The sequence below is a fragment of the Cuculus canorus genome, chromosome 2, assembly GCF_017976375.1.
Source record: "Cuculus canorus isolate bCucCan1 chromosome 2, bCucCan1.pri, whole genome shotgun sequence".
Lineage (NCBI taxonomy): Eukaryota > Metazoa > Chordata > Aves > Cuculiformes > Cuculidae > Cuculus > Cuculus canorus.
In genome coordinates this window covers 117,771,023-117,793,825 of record NC_071402.1, presented here as the reverse complement: position 1 = coordinate 117,793,825, position 22,803 = coordinate 117,771,023, and the positions used below count along the sequence as shown (strand labels likewise).

General features: G+C 38.1%; 1 protein-coding gene across 2 annotated transcripts in view; it reads left to right on the top strand.

The window, feature by feature from the left end:
• Window positions 1–22,803, top strand: part of OSBPL10 (oxysterol binding protein like 10) — a 116,653-nt gene that overhangs the window by 46,690 nt on the left and 47,160 nt on the right. For both annotated transcript variants that reach the window (XM_054060294.1, XM_054060295.1), the window contains exon 5: window positions 19,186–19,396. In XM_054060294.1, coding sequence (XP_053916269.1) covers window positions 19,186–19,396 — 211 coding nt within the window. The remainder of the gene's footprint in view (window positions 1–19,185; window positions 19,397–22,803) is intronic.

Sequence of the window (22,803 nt, the reverse complement as noted above, 5' to 3'; positions counted from 1 at the left end):
TATGCTCCCTAAGCATTTTATAAATGGAGGCCCCTTATATTAAGAATTTGAATAAATTCTTAGTCTGTGCTTGCAATTGCACATCCTGATGAAGAATGGTTGTTTATATTCTAGTAACATTAAAAGTGAAAGCTTCCCATATATCCTCTGTTGTATTAAGAACAGTCATTCCTTGCTCTGAAGAGCAGTCTGAATGTCACCCATGTTTTCATTACATTACAGAAAACACACATCTGTTTGTTTTACATGAGATTATCTTGTCTTTGCTTGCCAGTCATCTTCCCCACGTTGCTTCTACCATATTAAATGTATTTGCTCTTATAGGTTGAATTCAGAGTGCACCTAAAACCTATTAATAAAATAAACAGTAATAGCTGTTGCAGGTTTGTCAAATAAGTCTGTGTAGGGTTGAAAGGAGTTTAAAAGAGGGAATTAGTATATGTGCTTATCGTGCTAAGTTGGGAAGGGAAAAAGTCAACAGATGCAAAGAACTTCCGTTGGGAAGAAAGAAATAATACTAGTCTATGGTAAAGCAGAGAATGGGTGGCTGGGTATCATCCCTGCAGAAAAGGCCTGGAGGTTGCAGATTCATTCGTTTGCTGTGTATTGTGATGTGATGTCATTCCAAAAAGGTAAATATTACACGACTTTGATCAGTAATCATGGAAGATAACTATTTTGCTATGTTTGATGTGAGGGATACCTCAGCTGCAGCACCAAATCCCTTGAGAACAACCTAGAGGGCTGCAATAAAAAAAATCTCAGATGTTGAACATATTTCTTTTAACCTTCAATGATTATTATAGAATCATTAGGCTGGAAAAAACCTTTGAGATCATCAGCTCCAGCTGTACCTGTCCATTGCTAAATCATATCCACAAGCACTTCATCTGCCTATCATTTGAATACCTCCAGGGATGGTGACTCAGCAACCACCCTGGTCCGCTTGTTCCAATGCTTGATAACCCCTTCTGTGAAGAAATTTTCCTAATGTCCAATCTAAACTTCCCCTGATGCAGCTTAAAGCCATTCATTCTTGTCCTATCACTTGGGAGGAGAGACCAACGCTCACTTCTCTACAACCTTTTTGGTAGTTGCAGAGACTGATAAGGCCCTCAGACTCCTCTTCACCAGGCTAAACAACTCCCGTTCCCTCAGCCACTCCTTGTAAGACTTGTTCTCCAACCCCCTCACCAGCTTTGTTGCTCTTCTGTGGATGCACTCCAGGACCTAGATGTCTTTCTTGTAATGAGGGGCCCAAAACACTGAACATGGTGTTCAAGGTGCAGCCTCACCAGTGCTGAGTACAGAGGTAGAATCACTTCCTTAGTTCTGCTGGCCACACCATTTCTGATACAAGCCAAGATGCTATTGGCCTTCTTGGCCACCTGGGCGCACAGCTTGCTCATGTTCAGCCACTGTTGACCAACACCTCCAGGTCTTTCTGCGCCAGGCAGCTTTTCAGCCACTCTTCCCCAAGCCTGTAGCACTGCATGGGGGTTTTGTGTCTCAGGTGCAGGACTCGGCGCTTGGCCTTGTTAACCTCATCCTGTTGGCCTCAGCTTCTGGAAAGTATGTATTTTTTTTAAGCTTAAAACAATATTATGGTAATACTACAATGCTATATATGAGATCTATGAAAATAGGAATGCTGTAAAAGGAGCATCCTTCATTTGGACATACAGTCTTCACTAACTTGGGCAATATCCCTGGGAAGAACTGAACTTGAAATTACTACTCAGTTTTGGAGCAGTGTTTCTTGATTTGGCCATATTATTTGCAAACAATAAAGTCTATCCCCATACTGCAAACAGGACAAAATGTACTCTTATATTTGATGTAATACAGTGATTTATTATAACACTTGGTTGTTATTTTTCTCCTGTTTTCCTCTAGTAGTAAGAATAAACAATACATTGTTTCCTTCTGTTGTTTGTTCTGGTTGATTTATTTATTTAAGACAACATGGAGAATTTTAGCGTAAGACAAATTAGAGCAAAGAAGTCTATTTTGAACCAAGCTGATGTCCAAAATTTTGTAAAAGCAGTAAAAACAACTGCATAGATCTCCAGAATGACACGTGTAATAAGTATTGTGAAATCAGAATTGTACCTTTTTTCTAAAGTTTACTGAGTTAAAAGTGAGTGTGAATATGGAGCTTTGGACTGCTATAAAAAGTTTCCTTTTAATATCAAGCTACTTTTGTGTAGCATTGAATTGAAAAGAAGCTCAGGAGCATTACTTTTCATTGTAACATAATACATTTGTTTAAAACAATATTGTTCTGTTAGATCAGTTTTTTGCTTATATTAACTTGATGTTGATAGTCCAGTCCATACTGATTTATGGGACATTATATGAAAACTAAAATTCACCTTACATTAATTTGAGAGAGCTGATATGTGTGAGTTGCATTTTATGCAGAATTATTCAAGATTCTACCTCTTTATTTGGGCCATAACTTATCATTATAAGGGATGTTTCGATTGATCTTTCAGTAAGTGATTTTATGGTAACCTAAGCCTATGTGGTCTTGAAATTGAGTGGGTTTTTTTTTTTTTTTTTAAACCTATGCATATTATTGTCCTCTTAGCAATTTGTGGTAAGGCTTATACTTGCAGGATTCTTTTCTATGGGCGGTTAATCTTTACTAGAACATAAAGCCAAATGGCCACATCACATTTCATATTAAGTTTTACCTGCCACAGTGAACTAAGCAATAGCAGCACACTTCATCTTGCAATGGTGTTTATTTTGGCTGAGAATGGCTGACTGTTTTATTGTGTGACTTCTACCAATGTTACTATTGTTGAAAAAGAAGCCAGAATTACAATACATGCACGTTTTATAGTAACTTATTTACAGAAGTTTAGAGAAATGAAATGGGGTTGTCCAAAAGAAGTCTGGAGAAATAAGTTTTTCCATAATTTTGAAAAGTTCATAGAGGAATTTCTGATCCCTTTGAAATGTGGTGTTTGTTACAACTTGTGATACTCTACAGTGGACTAGATATCAGCGTGTGTTTCTGAACAGCTGGTGCAGTGGGATCCAGGTTACATGGGGCCTCCACCAGTGTGACATCCATTTTATGTGCCAGTGGGCAGTTCCGGAATTTGAAAAGGACTCTTTTGGTAAGATGACAGTCCTGTTGCTTCTTGCATGTCCTTTGCCATATGTAAATGTAGTTTACCTTTTGATTCCTGCAGGAATTATGCAAATAGCTGGTAGTTTTTTGCTTCTTCCCTTGAAGTCTAGGAAAAGCTAGGACTTGCACCTTGGGCTTCATTGGGTGAGGTTTTGCCTGCAATTTTGTGGGGCCATGCTTGTCCAGTTTTAGGGGGGTACTAGGAGAAAGAGATGCTTCTAAAACACTTTGGAAATTTTCTAGTAAGAAGTGAATATCTTCATGTTGTTCGTCTTTGTGTAGCAAGATTAGGAACTGTGACTAGTAATTGATAGAGGAAAGCAATGCTGTTGTCTTTGGAGAACTGTGTTCTGTTACAGAATTATAGCACTGCACGGGTAGTGTTGTAAGTGGGGAAAGCAGATACAGTATTTAAACCACTCACAGAGACATTTGGATTTGTAGGACTTTCATGTCTGTGAACACACAGACGTAAACTAAGATCTGTGTTGATGATAAAACTTTGTGATCAGTGTTTAATCTGGTACTAGGGGAAAACCAAATGAATTTTTGTTTCATGCCATATTTTACTTCTCAGAAGCTTTGAAAAAGTCAACTTCTGCTTTTTATTTCTTTTTTCCCCTCCCTTTTATTTCTTTGGAAGTGTAGACATAAAAAAGTCAATGAATAAGAAGAGAAGCAGTCTAGTGCTGGTTCCAGCAAAGAGGGTGGTGTAGTTCTTGATGTTTGGTATAGCATTGAGGTTATGTGATAAGTAAATGTGCATGTAAAAAAATGTTTGACTTGGACCTTTGAACATGCATCAACAGTTGGAAGTATGCAGCAAGAACATTAAAAAAAATCCTGCTAATAACTGAAGTGTCTTTGAAAATGAGTATATGATTTTGATTAATTTGATAAACTTCTGTGTAAGTAGGAAGAAGTGCCATCTATGTATTAGATCTGTTGCCTTCACTGGCAGTTCTCGTCTTGATTTTGTGGTGTTGGGGAAGATGAGAGGTAACTGTGACAAAGATGACCTTTGGGACTGCATGACTAATAAATCAAATGTTTGCTTTTAGAAGATGGAAATGCTGTCATCATGCTCACCCAATTCAAAGGTGTGGACTGGTAGACTATGCTAACTTCAGTTTTTCTGGCCTAGTAATGTAGGTGCTGTTAACAGAGAGAGGCCAGATAACCACAGACTGTGGCTGCTATAGCACCGCTGAAGTCTGTGCTGCTGCACTTTTGCTAGGCAGATTTAACGCTAATTACCTAAAACCATGTCTGTTTTTCCTTCTAGTTGTATTTTAGTATAAAATTAGCTTCGTGATGCTTTCTTTGTAGGAGTTTGTGGTTGACTCTAAACTGGAGTCTTCCTGCACTTCAAAACTAGTATTGTAATACCTGGTAGAGATCTCAGTTGGACTGTTCAGGGTAGTTTCATCCTAGTAGTTTATAGATACTACAGAATGTGTTTATAGCATTTCACTTTTGAAATCTAAGTGTCTTGTTTTCTGTCCATTTGATCAAATAATATGGTGGCTCCATGAGTGGCAGTTTTGGAAGGAGAAGAGTAAAACCACAGAGGAGAAATCTTTGTTAGTTTTAGATTTTTTTTTTTTTTTTTTTCCGGCTTGTATTTAAAATATCTTCCTCCTACTCCCCACAGGGTCATCATTTTGATCATCTTCAGTCAAGTGCATCACATCATAGCTGTAGGGGGGTGCTGGTCAGAAAATAATTTGTTACTTAATAAGTTACATCTTAATACCTCTACATCTGTACTTTGTATTGTATGTATTACACCTCTGTTAGTCTACAAACTCATTATCACAAATTTTCATTTTAATTAACAGGGTGTGGAAAATAGGGACTGATGTCTCTAGTCTAAAACAGATAATGAAAAAGTGTTTGCAAAAAACCCAAACCAAAACCATGGCTGTTTTGCCAAAAGCAATGATTACTTCTTATCTAGTGATAGTGAATAAAAAATAGCAGAAAACCTTTGAGTCAGTTCTGTGTGCACTGGAGTCAATAGAAAGTGCGTGAGACCGTAAGTCTTGATTCAGCTGTTGATATTTATTTGGCATAGAACATGTTCATGTAAGTTATACTGCAGCTGTTTAACCATGCTTAGAAATGCTTAAGAAACACTATTTGAATTGAGAAGTACTATAATGTAAGTTTGTGTCACAGGTACATTTAACAGCTTAGTGACAGCTGAGCTGTCTGTTATTGAAAGGGTTGCTCTTTGCTGAGGTTTAACAGGAGCCATTATAACTGGTTTAGGGGCATTAAACCTGTAACAGTATAAACTAATTTCAAACCTAACATTAGGGCTAGAAGGGGCAGCTGCAGATGTTATTGCACTTTCTTCTGAATTTGTATTGGTGCCAGTTCTGGAAATGTGTGTTCCTTGTAAAATATGAGAGTACCAGTGCAAACATGCAGAAACCTTCTTCTGGCTGTTCAGCAGTGTTAGTGGGATTGGCTGCTATCCGTATCCTTGTAGACAAGAAGCAAATTAGAACATATAGGAACAGATGAAATTATCTGGTATCTTCTGTGGCGTGTCTTTGGAAGCTATTTGGCTCGACTTTAGAAGTCTCATCTCCTGTGTCTGTTTGTTCTACCTTAAGTTAGTACTGCAAAGATTAATAAAAACATGTCTCCTCAGGGGATAAATGGGATGCTTAAGATCTCTGGGCGTGTCAGTCTGGTACCTTCCTAAGTATTAAATGTGCATGTGCTTATAAAAATTATTCAGTAAGTAGCATTACCTATCTCAATTTAGGGATGAGAGAATGTAAATTATTCTAATACTATAAACCAATAGTTATTAAATCATATAAATACGAGTTTAATAGGCTTGTGTTCTCTGAGTCTTTGCCCTGCCTTTGCAGTATCTTTGACGTTGCTAAGAGTATATATAAATTGCACCTTCCTGAACTACACCTTGTTCTCTGCATTTGGTTTTGTATTCATGCAAAGGTTGAGTCATCCTGGATTCCAGACACTCAGGCAAGCAGAATTAAGGTTGCTATGGGAATCGTAGAACAAAGGTTCAACTAAAATTGCACAATTTGTCCACACCAGTTATGTCAAGAATGAACTTCATTCGTTGTTTCTGATTTTCTTTTTCTCCGAATCTGAAAAATATACATGATGCAAACATGGCTTCTTCTAATTAATTTTTTTCAGCATGTAGTTTAGTAGTAATTGAGCATGTGCAAAGACAATAATATTCAATCATTTGATAAATGGCAATTTATAAATTAGGGATTTATAAGTTAATTTATAAATTAATACAGCACATATGAGAGCTGCATTCAGAGACTGCTGCAGCATTAATTTTCTTAAGCAATTTCAGAGAAGCTGAGATTACTCTTTACAGTTATTAAAATATTTCATTAAATGTTAAGTAATTGGTAGGCTCCCAGAGGAGCTTGAGGGAAGTTAGTTTTGATGGGAATTCAGTCTCCAGTTTTTGTATGGCTTCTAAACTGTTGCTTGTTTTCGTATGTAAAACAGAATTCAGTTGTTCTGTTTTATGTACATACATAGAGCAACATAGCACATCATGTACTTGCCTACATTTTTGGAAAGCTACAAGGCTGTTTACTTTCACAATTAAAGCACCAATAGTGTAGTAGTTTCAATTCAGAGCTGAGAGTTTGAAAATGAAGCTTTAAACAAAACATAGTTCAGTAAATCTTTTCTCAGGTTAGGGTGTCACATCTCACGGCTGCTTGTTTACTGGCCTTGCTTGCAGTGCGGCTTTCCATGTGGCTGTGATGATCTTAGCCTGACCGAGACAAGGTGCACTTACTTCTGCAGCTCTGTTTATAATGTGAATTACTGCTTCCAAGATACATGGGCCATTTTGTTAACCCTCACTTAAATACTCTTTTAAAGAAATTAAGTAGAAGGTATTTTTTAATGTTCTCAGCAGTATTAGATGACAATGTGATACCAGGTGGCAGCCAAGTTTTGAATATTAACTACAAGAAGTACTTAAATAAATGCCCTCCAGGAGAAAGTAACCATAGAAATGCCTCATATATTTTAAGCATACCATTCAGTTTACACTACTATACACATTTATGGAGGAACTTACTATAATCTTCTGCTCCTTGTGGGCGCTGCATGCTGCACTAAGAAAAATGGGAAACATTTTGATTTTTACAGCAAATGGGAATACTAAATGCTATGGCTTTCATCTGTTATTTAGCAAAGACCTGATCTCTAGTGGATTTGGCTTCACGTTTTTATTGTGATCTCCATCTGTAATGCTTGGCTTGCAGGGTTTGAATGCTTTAGACACTTCGTGTATGTTACACAGATGCTTCTAAGCAGCTGCTTATCTGCTTCTTGGTTGCAACTCTGATTTCTGACAATATGCTTTTAAAGTATGGCTAATAATGTCATGGCTATCAATGTTTCATCCAACAAACTAAACTGAACTATCTGCCTGAATTTGACATATACTTTTAAGTAGCCTTGTGTTATAGGTACTAGCCGTATACCTGTAATTAATTAATTATTTTTTCTTTTTATTATGGTTTATATATTTGTCTCTGGCTCAGGAATCAGTTCTGTGTTCTTGCATATACGGCTTAGCATGTTCTTATGATGATATCTACTGTGTTCTGGGATGACTGCTTGGAGATTTTTCTCACAGAGATCCCCAGCTTTCCAACCACATTTTTATTGGTAGGACTAGGCTGGCAGACACAAAACACATGAAAAAGTTGCTGTATAAATGAAATTCAGCCTTTTAACACTGTGTCATAAACTGGGTGCTCAAAGTCATGGCAGCGTATGTTGAATCACTGTGGTGCTGTGAAGGTAATGATGTCAACTTAAACCAGTTGGCCGTCAGCTTTGGGAAATGGGGAGAAGTCAAAGGGGGTGGGTTTGAAATGCTTTGTCACAAGGCATAAAGGTATGTGTTATTCAAGGCTCAGAAATGGCAAGATTAGATAGCCTTGAAAGGGACAGTTCACTTGCTTTTCAGAAAACATGAGGTGAATAGACCATAAGATGGGGAAGTAATATCTACTTCGAATAAAACTGAAGGTCATTCCAGTGCATATGGACACTTGAGAGCTGTTTAAATAACAGAAATAGAATTTTATTTTACTCTTTGACACTACAAGCCAGGTAGCCAGCTGGGAGGGGAATGGAAGGAAGTATAAGCATTGTTGGAAAGGGGAAGAAGTGTCCATCAAAAATCTGGATAAGTACTATACAGGGTATTGGTTGACTCTGAATGGTGGTATGCGCGTTTACATGTTTCCAGGTGGAATGGAATCATTACCAAAAAAAAGATATTAAAAAAGACTGAGTTACATTTTCTAGCAATGTGTTCTGAGAGAAGCCTCCTCACCCTTGAAGCTACACATGTTAAAATGTGTAATTTATGTTCCAGTGCAACATGGCCTTTTCTCTTCTGAAAACTGTTTGTGCTCAAAGTACAAACCCCAGGTTCTATGAACAGTGTTCTATATCATGGTAAACTAATAGAATTTTCCTGTGGGGGTTGCTGATGTTGACTTAATGACTAGCAGCAACATTTTAGATGCTCTTTTGAACGCTTAATGTTCATAAATGTGCATTAGTTGCTGATAATCAAAAGCATATTTTGATGTATAGCTCTGTGCTATAGCTATTAATTCACTCAAGTGATCCTTCTGAAATGTGTAAGGAAAAACTGCTATTAAGAAGAGCCGAAATGTAACATCTGCTTATGAGCCAAGTTTAATCACTAAATCTAATGATGGTCCTTGCAGATTTTGAGGTAGTTTTTAGTTTTTACTTTTTAGTAAAGTTAAGGTAAGAATAATTTCCTGCACGATGTTTTTTATAAGCTGTATTCTCAATGCTGCATTCTATGGGTTAAAATACATGTGTCCTTCCTACTTGGCTAGGTGGCAGCCAGTTGCTGTCCAATATTTATTTGGACTTGCAAGCTCCATCCTTTTGCTTCTCTAGTTTTTCGTTCTGGATCACTGGAAGAAACTTAAAGCAGAAGAAACAACCTTGGCAGCCACTTTCTGCTATTTCTCATCTCTGTAGTTTTACATCAAGATCTCAGCAGCCTGCGCTCCTTGAGTCCTTGGTAGTAAATGGTAAGTCTTAGTAGGTGGCTACTAGTAGAGTATGGTTAATATAAGTAGATTAGGAAATGCTCAAGAAGAGAGCTAATGTTGGGAGAACCTAGCACTTCCTAGTTGTGTTTTGGTATAAACCTTATACCGTTAGCAAATGTTATGCATTACCTACAGGTGTGGAGTATCCACAGGGAGCTAATGCAGTAGATGAAAGTCTTTCATGTCTTCTGCAGTAGACCCCAGTCCCTGGACATCTTCCTCCAGTGGCAAAGTGACCAGTGCTAGAGTGATACTGATCATTTTGCAGAAAATGTATAGCCTGCTCACTCTGATTTGTGGGGAGAAGTAGTGCTCAATGATACAGTTTGACTGAATCGTGCTCTTTCACTTGTGTATTTATTATGGCAGCCAGCTCTTACTGAAAAGCTTTAACTTCTGACTGAAAGACTTGCGGAGTAGCTCCACGAAACACTCTTCAGTTAGCAGACACTGTCGGGAATTTTACTTTCTTCTAGTGTTTTAGTGCTTTGGTCCCCCCACACCCAATTTCTTTTCTGTTAAAGAAATTTCTCATTTCTCCGTTGAGGAGAAGGGCAGATTGAATACAGAAAGCATACATTTAGCCTTAAGTCTGGAATTGTGGTCATAAAGGAGTGTGGTAAGGAGTTTGCCTGAGGTAGCAAAGGGAAGCATCTGATTTGTTTTGGCCTGAAGTAGGTGAACTGTTTCACTGAGATTTCTGGGGGTGTCCTCAGAGATCCTGCCAGAGCTGCTAGATCCCCTCTACTAACCAGCATATGTGTTGCAGGGGCTGTGAGCCTTTCTCTGATGTCTCTGATGTCTCTTTGACCAGCGTAAGACGCAGAGTCCCATAGAAACTCCGAGTGTATAGTCGTTGGATGTGTTTTGCATCCAAATAAAGTGTATAAAGTTCCAGAGAACACTGAAAATTACAGATGTGCTATGCTCTTTAGTATTTGAATCATAGAATCATTAAGGTTGGAAAAGACCTCTAAGATGAGTCAAGTACAACCATCAGCCCAACACTGCATACTAAACCATGTCTCAAAGTGCCACATGTACACATTTTTTTTAACACCTCCAGGGATACTGACTCCACCACTTCCCTGGGAAGCCTGTCCCGTTGCTTGACACAAAATAAATAGATCTGTTAAGTATATCCTGTTTTTTGTTCTTGTGAATTGAGAGGTGCTTTTGTGAGATAGATATTTATGTCAGCTTCTTTTTTTTTGCTGAGCTTCTGCATGTTTTAAAGCGCTGAAGGAAGGGAGGAGCTTCCTCTTCTAGACTTGAGATGAAACAGAGAATTTCTTGGGAAGTTAGATTACTTTTCCTCCTCTGGTACTGGAAGGAATGTTTAAGGCTTCCAGACCCATCAACAAAAAAGACCTTTCTCCCATTTTTCATCCCTCCTCCAAATCTGACAGCCTTATGTGCTAAAGCAATAGTTTGCATGCCTTCAAAGTATCAAGTTTGATTAATGTAGCTGTAACAGCAAGAAAGCTTGGAGTTGTGACTAATAAGCTGCTGGATAGCAGGCCAATGAGTAAGAAGCCTGTAGTCTATCAAATGATTAATGAATGTTTTTACAAATTGGAATGATATTATGTTGTAAGGATATGCAGCAAGTGTCCAAGTTACAGAAATTAAAGATGTAAAATAGGAATTGAATGTGTAAGGAGTAGAGTATAGGATCAAGTCTAGTACATGAATAAATTTACTAGCTGAATTAAAAAGTGCATGACAGGAGTCTGTAAATAACAACTGCTTCCTGGAGTGTGAATTGTGTGCTGAGTTGCCCAGGAGAGCTTGTAGCCCCTGTAGGTGTTGATGACAACCAGTGGAACAGCAGCGTAATCAGTGGAAGCAGCAAACTGGAAAGAGTAGATAAAACCAGGAAGCAACTGAGCCAGATTGCTTCCTCCACACCTTATTTTCTCCTGGTTGACTTAGACTTGGCTTTTAGAATCAGTTCTAATGATATTTACTCCTCTGTTCTGCGAGGTTCCCCATAAGGAACCACCCTGTGGAGCGTGTAATGAGAAGGCCAGGTGGCAAAAAAAACCCCCAAAACTGCCAAAACAAAACCCCAAAGGAAATAATGTTTTGTTAGTTGAGACAAGGAAGATATGTAGCAACTGCTTTTCAGTTATTCCTTTAGCAGAGATTATGTGGAATCCCTGTTAGGGAAAAGAGAACAAAATAGCGGACAGGAGTGAGGAGAGCTTGTTTTCATTCTCCTCTGAGAGAGGAAATAGAATTGGGAAAGCAGAGGCAAAGACTGAAAAAAAAGAAAAGGAAATGTGCCCCAGTGATTAGCTGCCATCCTTCTTGTCAGAGGTGTAGTTCTGTTTGCTCTGTTGCTTCTTGTGGCTTTGTCTGCAAATTACATGCCACGTGAAAATTAACTTGCTCCTTTGAAACTTTATTGATAGGATGTGTGTGTGTCTAAGCCTTAATAACTATTATATAACAAGTCATTCCAATTTTACTGTTCATTGTTTGCCTCTTTAAATTAATTGAGGTCAAGCTGGCTGTTACCCTAAGGTGATAGTAATGGAGAATTATGTGCTTATTCTCTGTAATGGGTGGGAAGCAGTAATCAAGAAAGGACAGTTCATATGGATGTCACTATCTGATTCCATCTTTCCAAGATGCTTTCAGAATATCTCACTTGGTGTTATAGCATCCTTTCTTAAAATACTTTTTCTCATTAGCATAGTAACGTGCACAGACGCTACTGTGGGTCTTCCTCCAGACTGAAGCTTTGTGCATAGAATTCCCTTCTGTCTGCAGCTCAGGGAGGTTCTTTTTGGTAAAAACCTCGGGCTTTATTATAAACAAAGTGTACAGTTATGCTGCCTGTGGAACTTATGCATGTTTGTTGTCATCTGATGTTATACTTGTTTCTACACTGACACTTCTAAAGCTGAAACACTAATTTCTCTTTATAAGACATTTGTGTTATATATTGCAGTACTTCCAGCAGCAAACTCTGTGTATGCCTCTTTCTCTTTATTTGTATATTAAGCTGTGATTTTGCCTTTCTGGCTTGCATTCTATTGGTGGAATCCTATTAAGAGATCTACGGATGTGACTTCACTGCAGAAGAGAGGTCTATAAGTCCTTATCATAAATTTCTTTTGTCAAGTAGCAAGATGCATGTAGCAAATGACCTTGAGTAGTTTTGGAATGCTTTTCAGAAGTTAAACCAAGCAAAAAGTTTTCTTGCTCTGCACTGGTTTGGTGTAAATGCTTAACTCAAAACAAAAATACATTACATTGGGGGCAAAAGGCTCACTTTTGCTGAGACTTCTAGTTGGAAAGGCATACTTTTTGAGCTACTAGCTACAGTAGCCTTTGTTTGCATATGTGTTTATGATCTTTTTCAGAAAAAATAGTTGGATGTTGGAAACTTTCATGGAGCTACTAAGTGGGAATTGTAAACTTGAGCTGAATTGGTAGCTAGTGTGGCAAATGAATAACTGGTATGATTGCTTTAGTCACATTTTGATATATACTTGGTATGTGTATATGTATTTTTTTATACTTTTACATATATTGGTTGTCTGTTTTAACTTAATTTTACAATATGACAGTTTGTATTGTTGCTGATGAAATACAGGTTAAGATTGCAAGGCTCCTTGCTCAAGGTCAGAATTGATGAGTATATTGGGTTTACTTGGCGACCAGATATAGGAGGGTTACAATGACTTAGAAGGTTTTTCTCTTTTGTGTGTGGACTTTTGCTTCTAATAAAAGCAGTGCTTTATATTAAAGAAAAGGAAAAAAAAAAAACCAACCCTCTGTGGCATATGCTTGTCTAACAATGAGAACCAAGGTCCTGACTCATATCACTCATGATTTATGCTAGAATGGTTTGAAAAAATATGCTCTCTAGATGTCCTTTCCGAGTGCATTCTGAAATGTTTTTCTTTTGGTACTGTTGTCTAAAAGCAAGAATCTGTTATTTGCTGGAAGTGCGTGTGTGTGTGTGTGTGTGTGTGTGACAGATACACTATGTTTTCATAGAACTCTATTTATTAAAAAAAAACACACCAAACCAATCAACCAACATAAAAACTTCAAAAAAGTGAAGAAACAGACTGGCTATTTCCCAACCTTTGAAGGCAATAAACTTCTTACAAAGGTAACTTGAACTAAGGGTTGGTAAGAAAGTCATCCGTGTTGTATTTCTGTTATTATTTAAACCCCCAAAGCTTTTCTCGCACAACTGTTTTTCGTATAAGCACTATGTTGTTTATTTTCCCATTTTTTTCAATGAATAGTTTCAGCTTGTGTGCAGTCAGCAGTGGACAGGATTTTAAAATAAAAATCTCTGCATTAAATCTTTCAGAGGAATTGCCTAGAGGTAAGTAGACAATCAATGTGCTGCAAGTGGTGGTGCGCAGAGAATAGTACAGCAGAGAAGAAGAATTATTAACTGATGGAGCCAGATGCCTCACGGATTAATAGCTTCTAGCACGTCACAGAGGAGCTCAACAATACAGAATTTCTGTGGGATTCTCAGTGCTAACAGATTGTTCTCCTTTTTCTCTGGAGTGTTCTGAGATTTTTAATATATATGAGTAGGTGTACCTTAATACCTACTATAAATGGATTCAATACATTCAAAATTCAATACCCAAAAAGGGAAATGCCATACGTTAAAATGTAAATTGCTCATTGTGTATCAGTTTGAGTGGTGAAGTCTGAAGAATCTTCTTCATGTTTTATATTCCGAAAAAAGGGTAGGAAGAAATGAAGTGTTTAAACCTTTATAGAAGGATAGGATTGGTGACACTACTTATTTTGTTGGCCTGTTCCACGTGGCCTGTGTGATGAAGGGAGAGCATCTGCTTGTCTTCTAAGGTAATGTGGCTGATGTCATTCTTCCTTTGCGTCAGGGAGCTTGAAGTCACTTTGTCTTGGGAGATGCTTCTGAGACAGCTCTGGACTAGGTGGTTTTGTAGATGGTTTGAGACTGGTGTTTGCATTAGATTGTTGTGATGTGCTGTGTTAGCTGGGTGAAATCCTGTAAGATCAGTAATTCTAGAAAGGAGGGTGTTCTGATTATCATAATACCCGCCTGGGCTGCACAAACAGACTTACGCCTGTTAGTCCTGGAGTCTGGATAACAAAAGCATTTCCACTGTAAATAAATTAACGTCAAAAGCAGTCATGTGCTCTTCCATTTAGGTGTGGTTCTTCAGTTTTCTTCCTTTGAAGTTTCTGTTTATCTTTGGTTTAGGGTAGGAGGAAATATCTTTAACAGGGAGTTTATTAGTATGCTTAATAATTGGGAATCTCTAGTTTCAGAAACAAACTAAGCGTTAAAAAATGACAAGTTTTGTAACGATTTCTCTGCATGAGAATGATTACTATCTAGTATTTCAACAAAATATTGAATTACTGTCATTTTTTCTTTTAGTACAGAAAATAGCTCCTCAAGTTCTCGGTGTTATTTCTTAAACTAGTTTTTAGCAGGTAATTTTAGCTCACGTACTGTATAAAAGAACGTTCTTTCTTCTCACTATGCCTAAAATAAATTTCTTGCGATCCTAGGGTATCTCATAGCTTTTTCTGCCTGTCTTTCACATGCTCTGGGACTGACTCCGAGAACAGAGTAATTTCTACTTAGCCATTTGTTTGGGATCTTGTCAATTATCTGTTTGGTCCCGTACTTCATGATTGGCAGTGTATTCACGAAGGGAAGATCCAGGAGGTGCAATTTCAGCTGTGAAGGAGTACTTGGCAGTTGATGTGGCTAAGCAGGGAAAGCAATCACACAGGAATTTAAGATCAGCGAGGGTGAGGAGGAAGCAGGCAGCAACAGAAGCTGTGATTTAGCTGTTTTGGAGCAAGTGGTAGAGTGTGGATTGCCTACTGTGTATCATCAGACGTTATTCCTGCTGTATTCAGTCTTCTGTGAGGGTGTCATTGTGTGGCAGGTTTCTTTGAGGGTAGTGTTATTCAGAAGAATTTTATTGGGTTTGTGTGGCAGGGTTATGGAAGCGAGGGTTCTACAGAGGTGGTTTCTGTGAGGACCTACTAGAAGCTCCCCTTATGTCCTGTAGAGTCAATGCCAGCTGCCTCCAACATGGAACTGCTGCTGGCTGAAACTAGAGGAACTGGTGACAGTGGTAGCACCTCTGGGATAACATATTTAAGAAGGGGGAATAAAACTGCTGCACAGCAGCAGCCAAAAGAAAGGAGCGAGACTATATGAGTGAAACAACTCTGCAGACACCAAGGTCAGTGAAGGAGAAGAGGTTGCTCCAGGCACCAGAGCAGAGATTCCCCTGCAGTCTCTGGGGAAGACGATGGTGAGGCAGGCTGTGCCTGTGCAGCCTATGTAGGTCCATGATGGAGCAGATATCCATCTGCAGACGGTGAAGGACCCCACGCTGTAGCAGGTGGATGCACTTGAAGGAAGCTGTGACCCTGAGCATGTTTCCTGGCAGAACTAATGGACCCTGTGGGGGACCCTTACTGAAGCAGTCTGATTTGATTGGTAATGCTCTGATTTGATTGGTAATAAATTAAACTAATGTCCATGAATCGAGTCTGTTTTGCTGGTAATGGTGATTGGAGAGCGATCTCTCCCTGTCCTTATCTTGACCCATGAGCCTTTAATCCTGTTTTTCTCCCACTGTCCAGTTGCGGAGGTGAATGATAAAGTGGTTTTGGTGGGCACCTGGCATTCAGCCAAGGTCAACTCACCACAAGAATTTGGACCACACCTGAGAATTCTGGCAAGTTAAAAGGTCTGAATCTCCAGGCTTCAGGAACAGCCGTTAGTAGGGAACAAATAACGTGGTCTGCTTGTTCTCCTGCTGCAGGCTGGAGATGGTGAAAGGAACAAACCATGCATGTGGACTTGTCTCCTCCTAGCCTGAGGCTTCCTCTTACTGAACATTTTGCAGTTAGGTAAATGCCGGCCTACTTATGTTAGATTAGTGCATACATATAATCCATTTTAATACACGTAGTCCTGATGATTCTTTCTGGTTTTCTATTTTATATCTAGCATAGAGTTGTATTTCTGAAGTTTGAATGCATTTGTGGGAACATGAGGTTTCTTTTCTGTATTATGAGAAGCTCTTTATAGGTGAAGAGGGGGTGCCAGAGCTGAAACGAGAGGAGAAAGAGAAGTGCACTGACACTTGGTGAGGAGATGGGGGCATGTAGTGTTTGGTCTTGTAAAAAGTAGAGAGCTCTACTTTGAGCTGTCTGTATTTGCAGGTGCGGGGGGGGTGGTGGTGGAGAGCTGTAAGTTACTAAAAGAACCCTGTGTAAAAGCTAAGTCCTTACCAAATATGCAGGTTACTTCACTTTGGAAGAAGGAAGTTACAATTTAACTTTCTCAAAATCGGAGCTTTTAATTCTATTTTTGAAACCAGCTTAGAGCCTAATAAAGCAAACACTCTGACTCCCCTCTGAGACAGCAAAAAACAGACTGACAAGTAAGACAGAGGATGATGCTATAGCTGCATGGCCTAGCGTCTGTCCTGCTAAGGCTTAATGTGTTTAATGAGTTGTCTGGCATGGTTTGGTGTTTTTGTATTAGCTCCTCTTTCATTTACTATTTTTAGGACAACCACATTTTAACTCCTTAAAAATCTTTTGTCAATGACTTTATTAAAGAAAAATATTGGCAAGCACATAGAAAAAGTGCAGTTATTTCAATAATATGTTATTTCCTTCCTCTTTTGCCACAGAGTTGGTCTGTGACTCTCTAGAACAGGGGAGGTTCTTTTTATTTTGTTTATTCAGCACCATAAACAGAGTGGTTTTGATCAGTGCTCAAGCAGTGAAAGTTCAGCAATTTCAGTCTTGCGCTGTGTCAGATCTGTAGAACAGCTGCTGGTATCACGACTATAACATGAAGCTAGGTAGCACAGAAAGGATGAATCAGAAGTCTTTTAAACTATCATAGGTAAGCTAGAGAATAGTAAGACTTAGAGTTATACCTTGTTTTGAATAAACGGAGAATAAATAATTGTTTTTATTTAAATGTCTTCTAATCTAGGAATAGTATAGTTATTGAAAGCCTGGAAAGCTTTGCACTAGGTGATGACTGCAAACATTCACTTCAGATATTTATTAAGCTGTCTGGTCAGTTTATATCTTATCCTGTCTGAGCTGCAGAAGAATAGAATTGTCTTTTATTAAGAGGGAGGTTAAAATGTAAATGTTTGAATTTTGTTTTGACTTTTATTTCCTGTGGAAGCAAGTCTTTGGAAATGTAAGCTGTTTCTCACAAAAATTAAAGGAAGGTAGGAAAACTCATCACTTGGAAACAAAACCAGAACATTTCTGTTGCTGCGAAGCATGAGAATGTCAGGTTTTCAACATCACACTCAGGATGGAAAAAGGAGGAAAGGAGTTTTCATTACAATTATATTGTACAGGCTTCCAGGAGGATGATGGTATTTTTTCTCTTAGCCGTTCCTTCAGTTTGCCTCGGAGCTCTTCTACTGAGGGAGGAATATTTGCATGAGTGTGTGTTTGTGGTGCTCTTGTTTTTGTTTTACCTTTGAAGTTACCCTCTGCCTGTACTGTGGAGCTCAGTTACAGGATGTGTGATTTCTCAAAGGACAGCATTGCCTGGGGCTCTAACAATTCCCTAAAGCTGCCTATCCTGGGGGTCTGTGTCACCTTCTGACTGATCTTGCTTTCTGTCAAAGGGAATTAAAATTGTCTGTGGCTTCTGCTGAAGCTTTAGCCTGTGTTTTAAATTTTGCCTATTAAAATGTCATTATTGTAACCTTCAGCAAGGCACTTTGCTGAATTTCCTTATGAATCTTGCAACAATAGCTTTTCACTTAATTCCACTCTAACAAGTTTGCAAGGATGTTTATTTGCATCTTGAGCTGGGTTTCCTTTCTTGCTTTTCAGTGCACTCAATGGATACTTCTTCAAATTAGTCTATTTATCGCAGCGCAGGGAGGCTACACCATACTTTAAAAATATAATAAAGATCATAAAAAAGTAATGAAGTTTGTAATAATGCATTTTTACAGTATAGTAACCTTGGCAAATGGAGTGTGAATCTTTGTTGCTTATGAAGTCTTCACATACTTTTTTTTGAAAGCTTTGGATACCTCAAGTATGAACCCATAAGTTTTTACAATAATTTTTTTGTAAGGTAAGTGTAAGAAAAAAAGGCTTGTCACGTGCATGTGTAATTTCCTACAGACTGTTAGAGAGAGATGTTTTAGACATCTCCTTTTTCTTTCGGTTTTAGGAAGCTTGCCAGTTTGCTTAAAGAACAGCCCGCTCAAATAACGTTATTTTTATCTGCTATACAAGCATGCATTTCATCTTCATCTGGATGGTCCAAATCTGGAAACAGATTAACTTTCTTCCTGGCAGCTGGTATACATATCTGATAGTAAATAAATACTCTTAAGCTGCGTTGTATGGTAATGTTTGTAAACATAAAAGCTACCTTGTTTTGTGTAAACAGTTCCTTACTGATACTTGAGAAATGAAAGTGCCAATTCTTAAAGTGTGATTAGGTATTTTCTGTAGGAAAGAAGGAGGAGGGACAGTATAGCTTCTTTGGGTGTCTCAGATCGCATATAAAGGAAAGAAAATCTAAGCCTAAATTAATAATGGAGAAAGAAGTGTAATTTTCATACTTTTCCTTACGAAGACTTTCAGAAAGTATGACTCTCACTATTAAACCTACTATTTTAAGAGACAATTTTCTCTAACACAGTCTTGACATTTTTACAGGCCTTTGGTAGTCTCAAGCCCTTCGTTTTTGTAGGTAAGTATATGGTCTGTTTGGATCAGAACATTAACATCCATTTGTGGTAGTTCTTCACATTTAGTCACTGTATCAACCCATAAGAATTTAACAGCTACGTAGTGATATTTCCTATGACAGCAGATGTCTTTGGACCTTTACAGATCATGAGCCAAGTTGAAGGACAACAGAAGAATCTTGTACAAGCCATTGAAGCTCTCCCAAGTTCTGGGCCCCTTTCTGCCTTGGATCAGGACTTGCTGCTTTTAAAAGCTACCTCTGCTGCCACCCTGAGCTGCCTTGGAGAATGCCTGACTCTGTTACAGCAAAGCATGCATCAAGTGGGACAAAATCATAACAGGACACTGTCATCAGGTGAACACAAGCTCTCTTGGGTATTGTTTTATATGCCTTGGCATTTTTATTATAGCAGGCAAAATTAACCATTCCTCAGAGAGGCGAGTGAGCAGCTTGTAAGCTTTTACAGCCTCAAGTATCATAATTTTCTTCTTTGCCTAAAAAAAAAGATGCAAAATCTTTTGCAGTCAGAAGAAAGGAGGGAAAGAGGTTGTCCTAAGTATTCTCAGGGAAATCGGGTTCTTAAGACAGCAAAACGAAAAAAAAAGGGGGAGGGAGGTGTAGAACAGGTAGCTAAGCCTATATTTATATTCTTAATGACAGTGCAGAACCTGCTTGGGTTTTATTTGTTTTGATTGGTGAGTTCTTTTGATTGTTGTTTTTAATTTATTTATTTTTAAATGGAAATTACAATTCAGATGTGTTTGATAAAAATACATATAATCTATGCAATGTTATAGTGATAATCTTATTTATAGTTACTTACATGGAAGGATGCTGTTGAGGCAGATTTTCTTTAAATTTGGAAAGAGTTCTGCATGCTGCTATTGAAGAAAAAAAAAATCTGTGGCAAATTTTTATGAGCCTGTGATGTCAAACAGTGTGATTCTGCATTGAACTCTGCAGACATGAACCTCCTACTCCCCATGTAGCTCATTTTTTTTTCAGTTCACCCAGTTCTGTGTCTGTGTGAGGGGTTGGACCTTTAGCTCTGTGAGAGGACGGTCACTGTTTTTCCGTACACAAACTGCACTGTCTAGTCTAAGACGGGAGCAGGACTTGACACCTCTGGTTACAGGGTAGATTTTTGGCTTTTTATGTTTTCTTTAGGTGCTTCAACCACATACCCTTCCCGCTCCCTCCCCTCCCAATAGTAAGTCTACCACTGGGCAGGATACGCCTTCAGGGCTGCTGAGACAGCTGAGTAGGAAGCCCTCTGAAGAATTCCCGTTGTGGGGAGAATAGAAATATGAGAGGATCAGCTGAGAAGTATGCAAATGATGTGAAAAGGGTTCTTGGAAGAAACAGTGTAAAAAGCTTGACACCTATACTATGGTATATCATGACTTTTCTTTATCCAGATTCTGATATATTTCATAAAGAAACATAAATTAACAAAAAAAATTGTCTTGTTTTCTTGTAAAAAATGCATTAAACCCTTGCACATATCTAAATAGTAACAATAAAGTGTGTGTAATTGAGCTCTGGTATAAATGAATTTCAAAAGAGAATGGTTTGTAACAAAGATGAAAAGCGGCCTTCAAAGAAAAGTCCCTGAAGGTTGTTTTTCATCTTCATGTGATCGAAGTGCACTGTCAGACATAGATGGCTTGAGTTTGTACATGTCCTTGAATCTGTGTCCAAATAATCTTCTGTTAGATCGGTGTCTGTATGTTGACTTGATAATGTTTTTTGAGGATCTGTGCACAAGAACAGAGAAAAACAAGCATAACGTTAGTAATTGCTGAAAGGGAATAGCACATTTTTTGGAAAAAAAGAAGGAAAGCCATGGCTATAATATACTTAATAGAATTTTATAAGTGTTTCTGTTCCTCCTAGGACTTTAAGCTTGTGCAGGAATCCTTTAAGGAATCAAAATTCTGTAGCACTGAATCACACCAGCATCTTTGGTGTACCTGTGAAAATCTGAATGGAAACAGTTAATTCTTCAGTGTGTACATGTGCTTATTTGTTGGTATGTAATGGAAAAAAAACAAACCTAAACAACCCCACAAAACAAACCAAAATAAAGAGAGGAACAAAAGCTGCTCAAATATTTGGTCTCTTCTCCCTGACTGAAAACCTTTGAAACAATTTTTGTTCCTTTTCTTTTCCCCAGGCCTTGTTATGCAACACAGTTGCCTGAAAGAACCTGGCCTAAGTCTTGATTACTGATTTTCCTATGCACTTAATCTTGTCCAGGCATACTTTGATAGACTTAATGTTTCTGCTGAGTAGGTAGTTTCAAAGTCATCAAAGCTGTATAAACTCGTACCTAATCAGACTAATGCCTTTAAAGTAATCCTCTAGCAAACTCTGATTCTAAGAAATGATATATTTCGCTTTGATTCTGTGTCCTCCCGGATTTTTTTCTTTTTAAGAAGATGTAACCAAAGATGACCCTTTCTGTCACCTCTTAATAGTGTCAGGTGAAAATGACTCTTGTTAATTTTAAAAGCCGTGTGTTTCTCTGATAGGAAGTCTCAAATGCCTTTCCCATGAAGTGTGATGGCCTTGTGCAATTTATTGCCAAATGTTTTCATCGCAGTGCTGTCTCGTTACCTGCATAGTGTCCAAGATGATAGTAGGCGTAGTGGAGCAGAATCCCCAAAATTTTGTAGACAGAGACAAGATAGGAATTTGATAACTAATTTTCTTTCTTATATCCTACAATTTATGAAGGCAGCTCATTCCAGCAAAGCAGCACAGTCCTGCTCATGTGGAGTGTGAGGAATGATGCATGGATGGCTTAGGTTTGGTGATATGAACTTACCCTGGAGTTTACCTTCCTCCAGTGTCCAAGGCTCTCACTGTTATGGCATAAAGAGAGAGAACTGCCCTAAAAATGTAGCTATATATCTACTTGCTCTGCTTCTTCGGTACCTGTTCTGTGCTTGTGTCATTGAAGTCTTTATGGCCAGGTACGCAAGGGTTGCTGACTTCTCTGTGCAGCTGTAATCATATTGCTTCTAAAGCAAGAACTTAACTGAGTTTCCAACCTAGTATTTATGGAATGCATTCATGAAGATTATAATTAAATGGTAGCTATTTTAAACAGATTTATAGTCCTTTATTGTTTTAAACAGAAAAAAAAATCATTTGATGTAAATATTTTTATTGCTTTGTTTTCCAGTAATGTGAGTGGGAAGAAAGCGGCTTGGCATTCAGTTTAGTGGAATCTTATCTAGAATCGAGGTTTGTGTAGATCTTGAGTTTAAATATTTTTATGGCATTATTTGTCATGGAATAGTTGACGGATGACATGATTTTTTCCTCTTCATTTTTATGTTTCTCATGAGTTGTCAGTCTTAGATCTCAAGCTTACAAGCAGACGTGAAGATTAAACTGAAGTCTTCAGTCTTGTCTTGAAGGGTAGTCAATACATATTTTATTTCCACTGTAGAGCTTCAAGGAAAGGTTTTTGTCATCGTCTTCTTTGTTAGTGCTTGATTTTGGAAGTACATCAACAAGAAGAGTCGGTGAAGCAAAATCCTGTCTGTGTTTATACTTCTTAGTCAAAATAATGTCAAATTAATTTCTAGCTGTCATTGTTAAAGTTGTGTGACATTGATCACTGGCTAAATTATTTGTAATTTTTTTCTTTTGTTTAAAAATATGCTGGAGAAAGGATATTACTAGCTGAAAGTGTTGGTTATATTTAGTGCAAGTTGAGGATGAGGGGATTGCATCTATTGACACTTCTT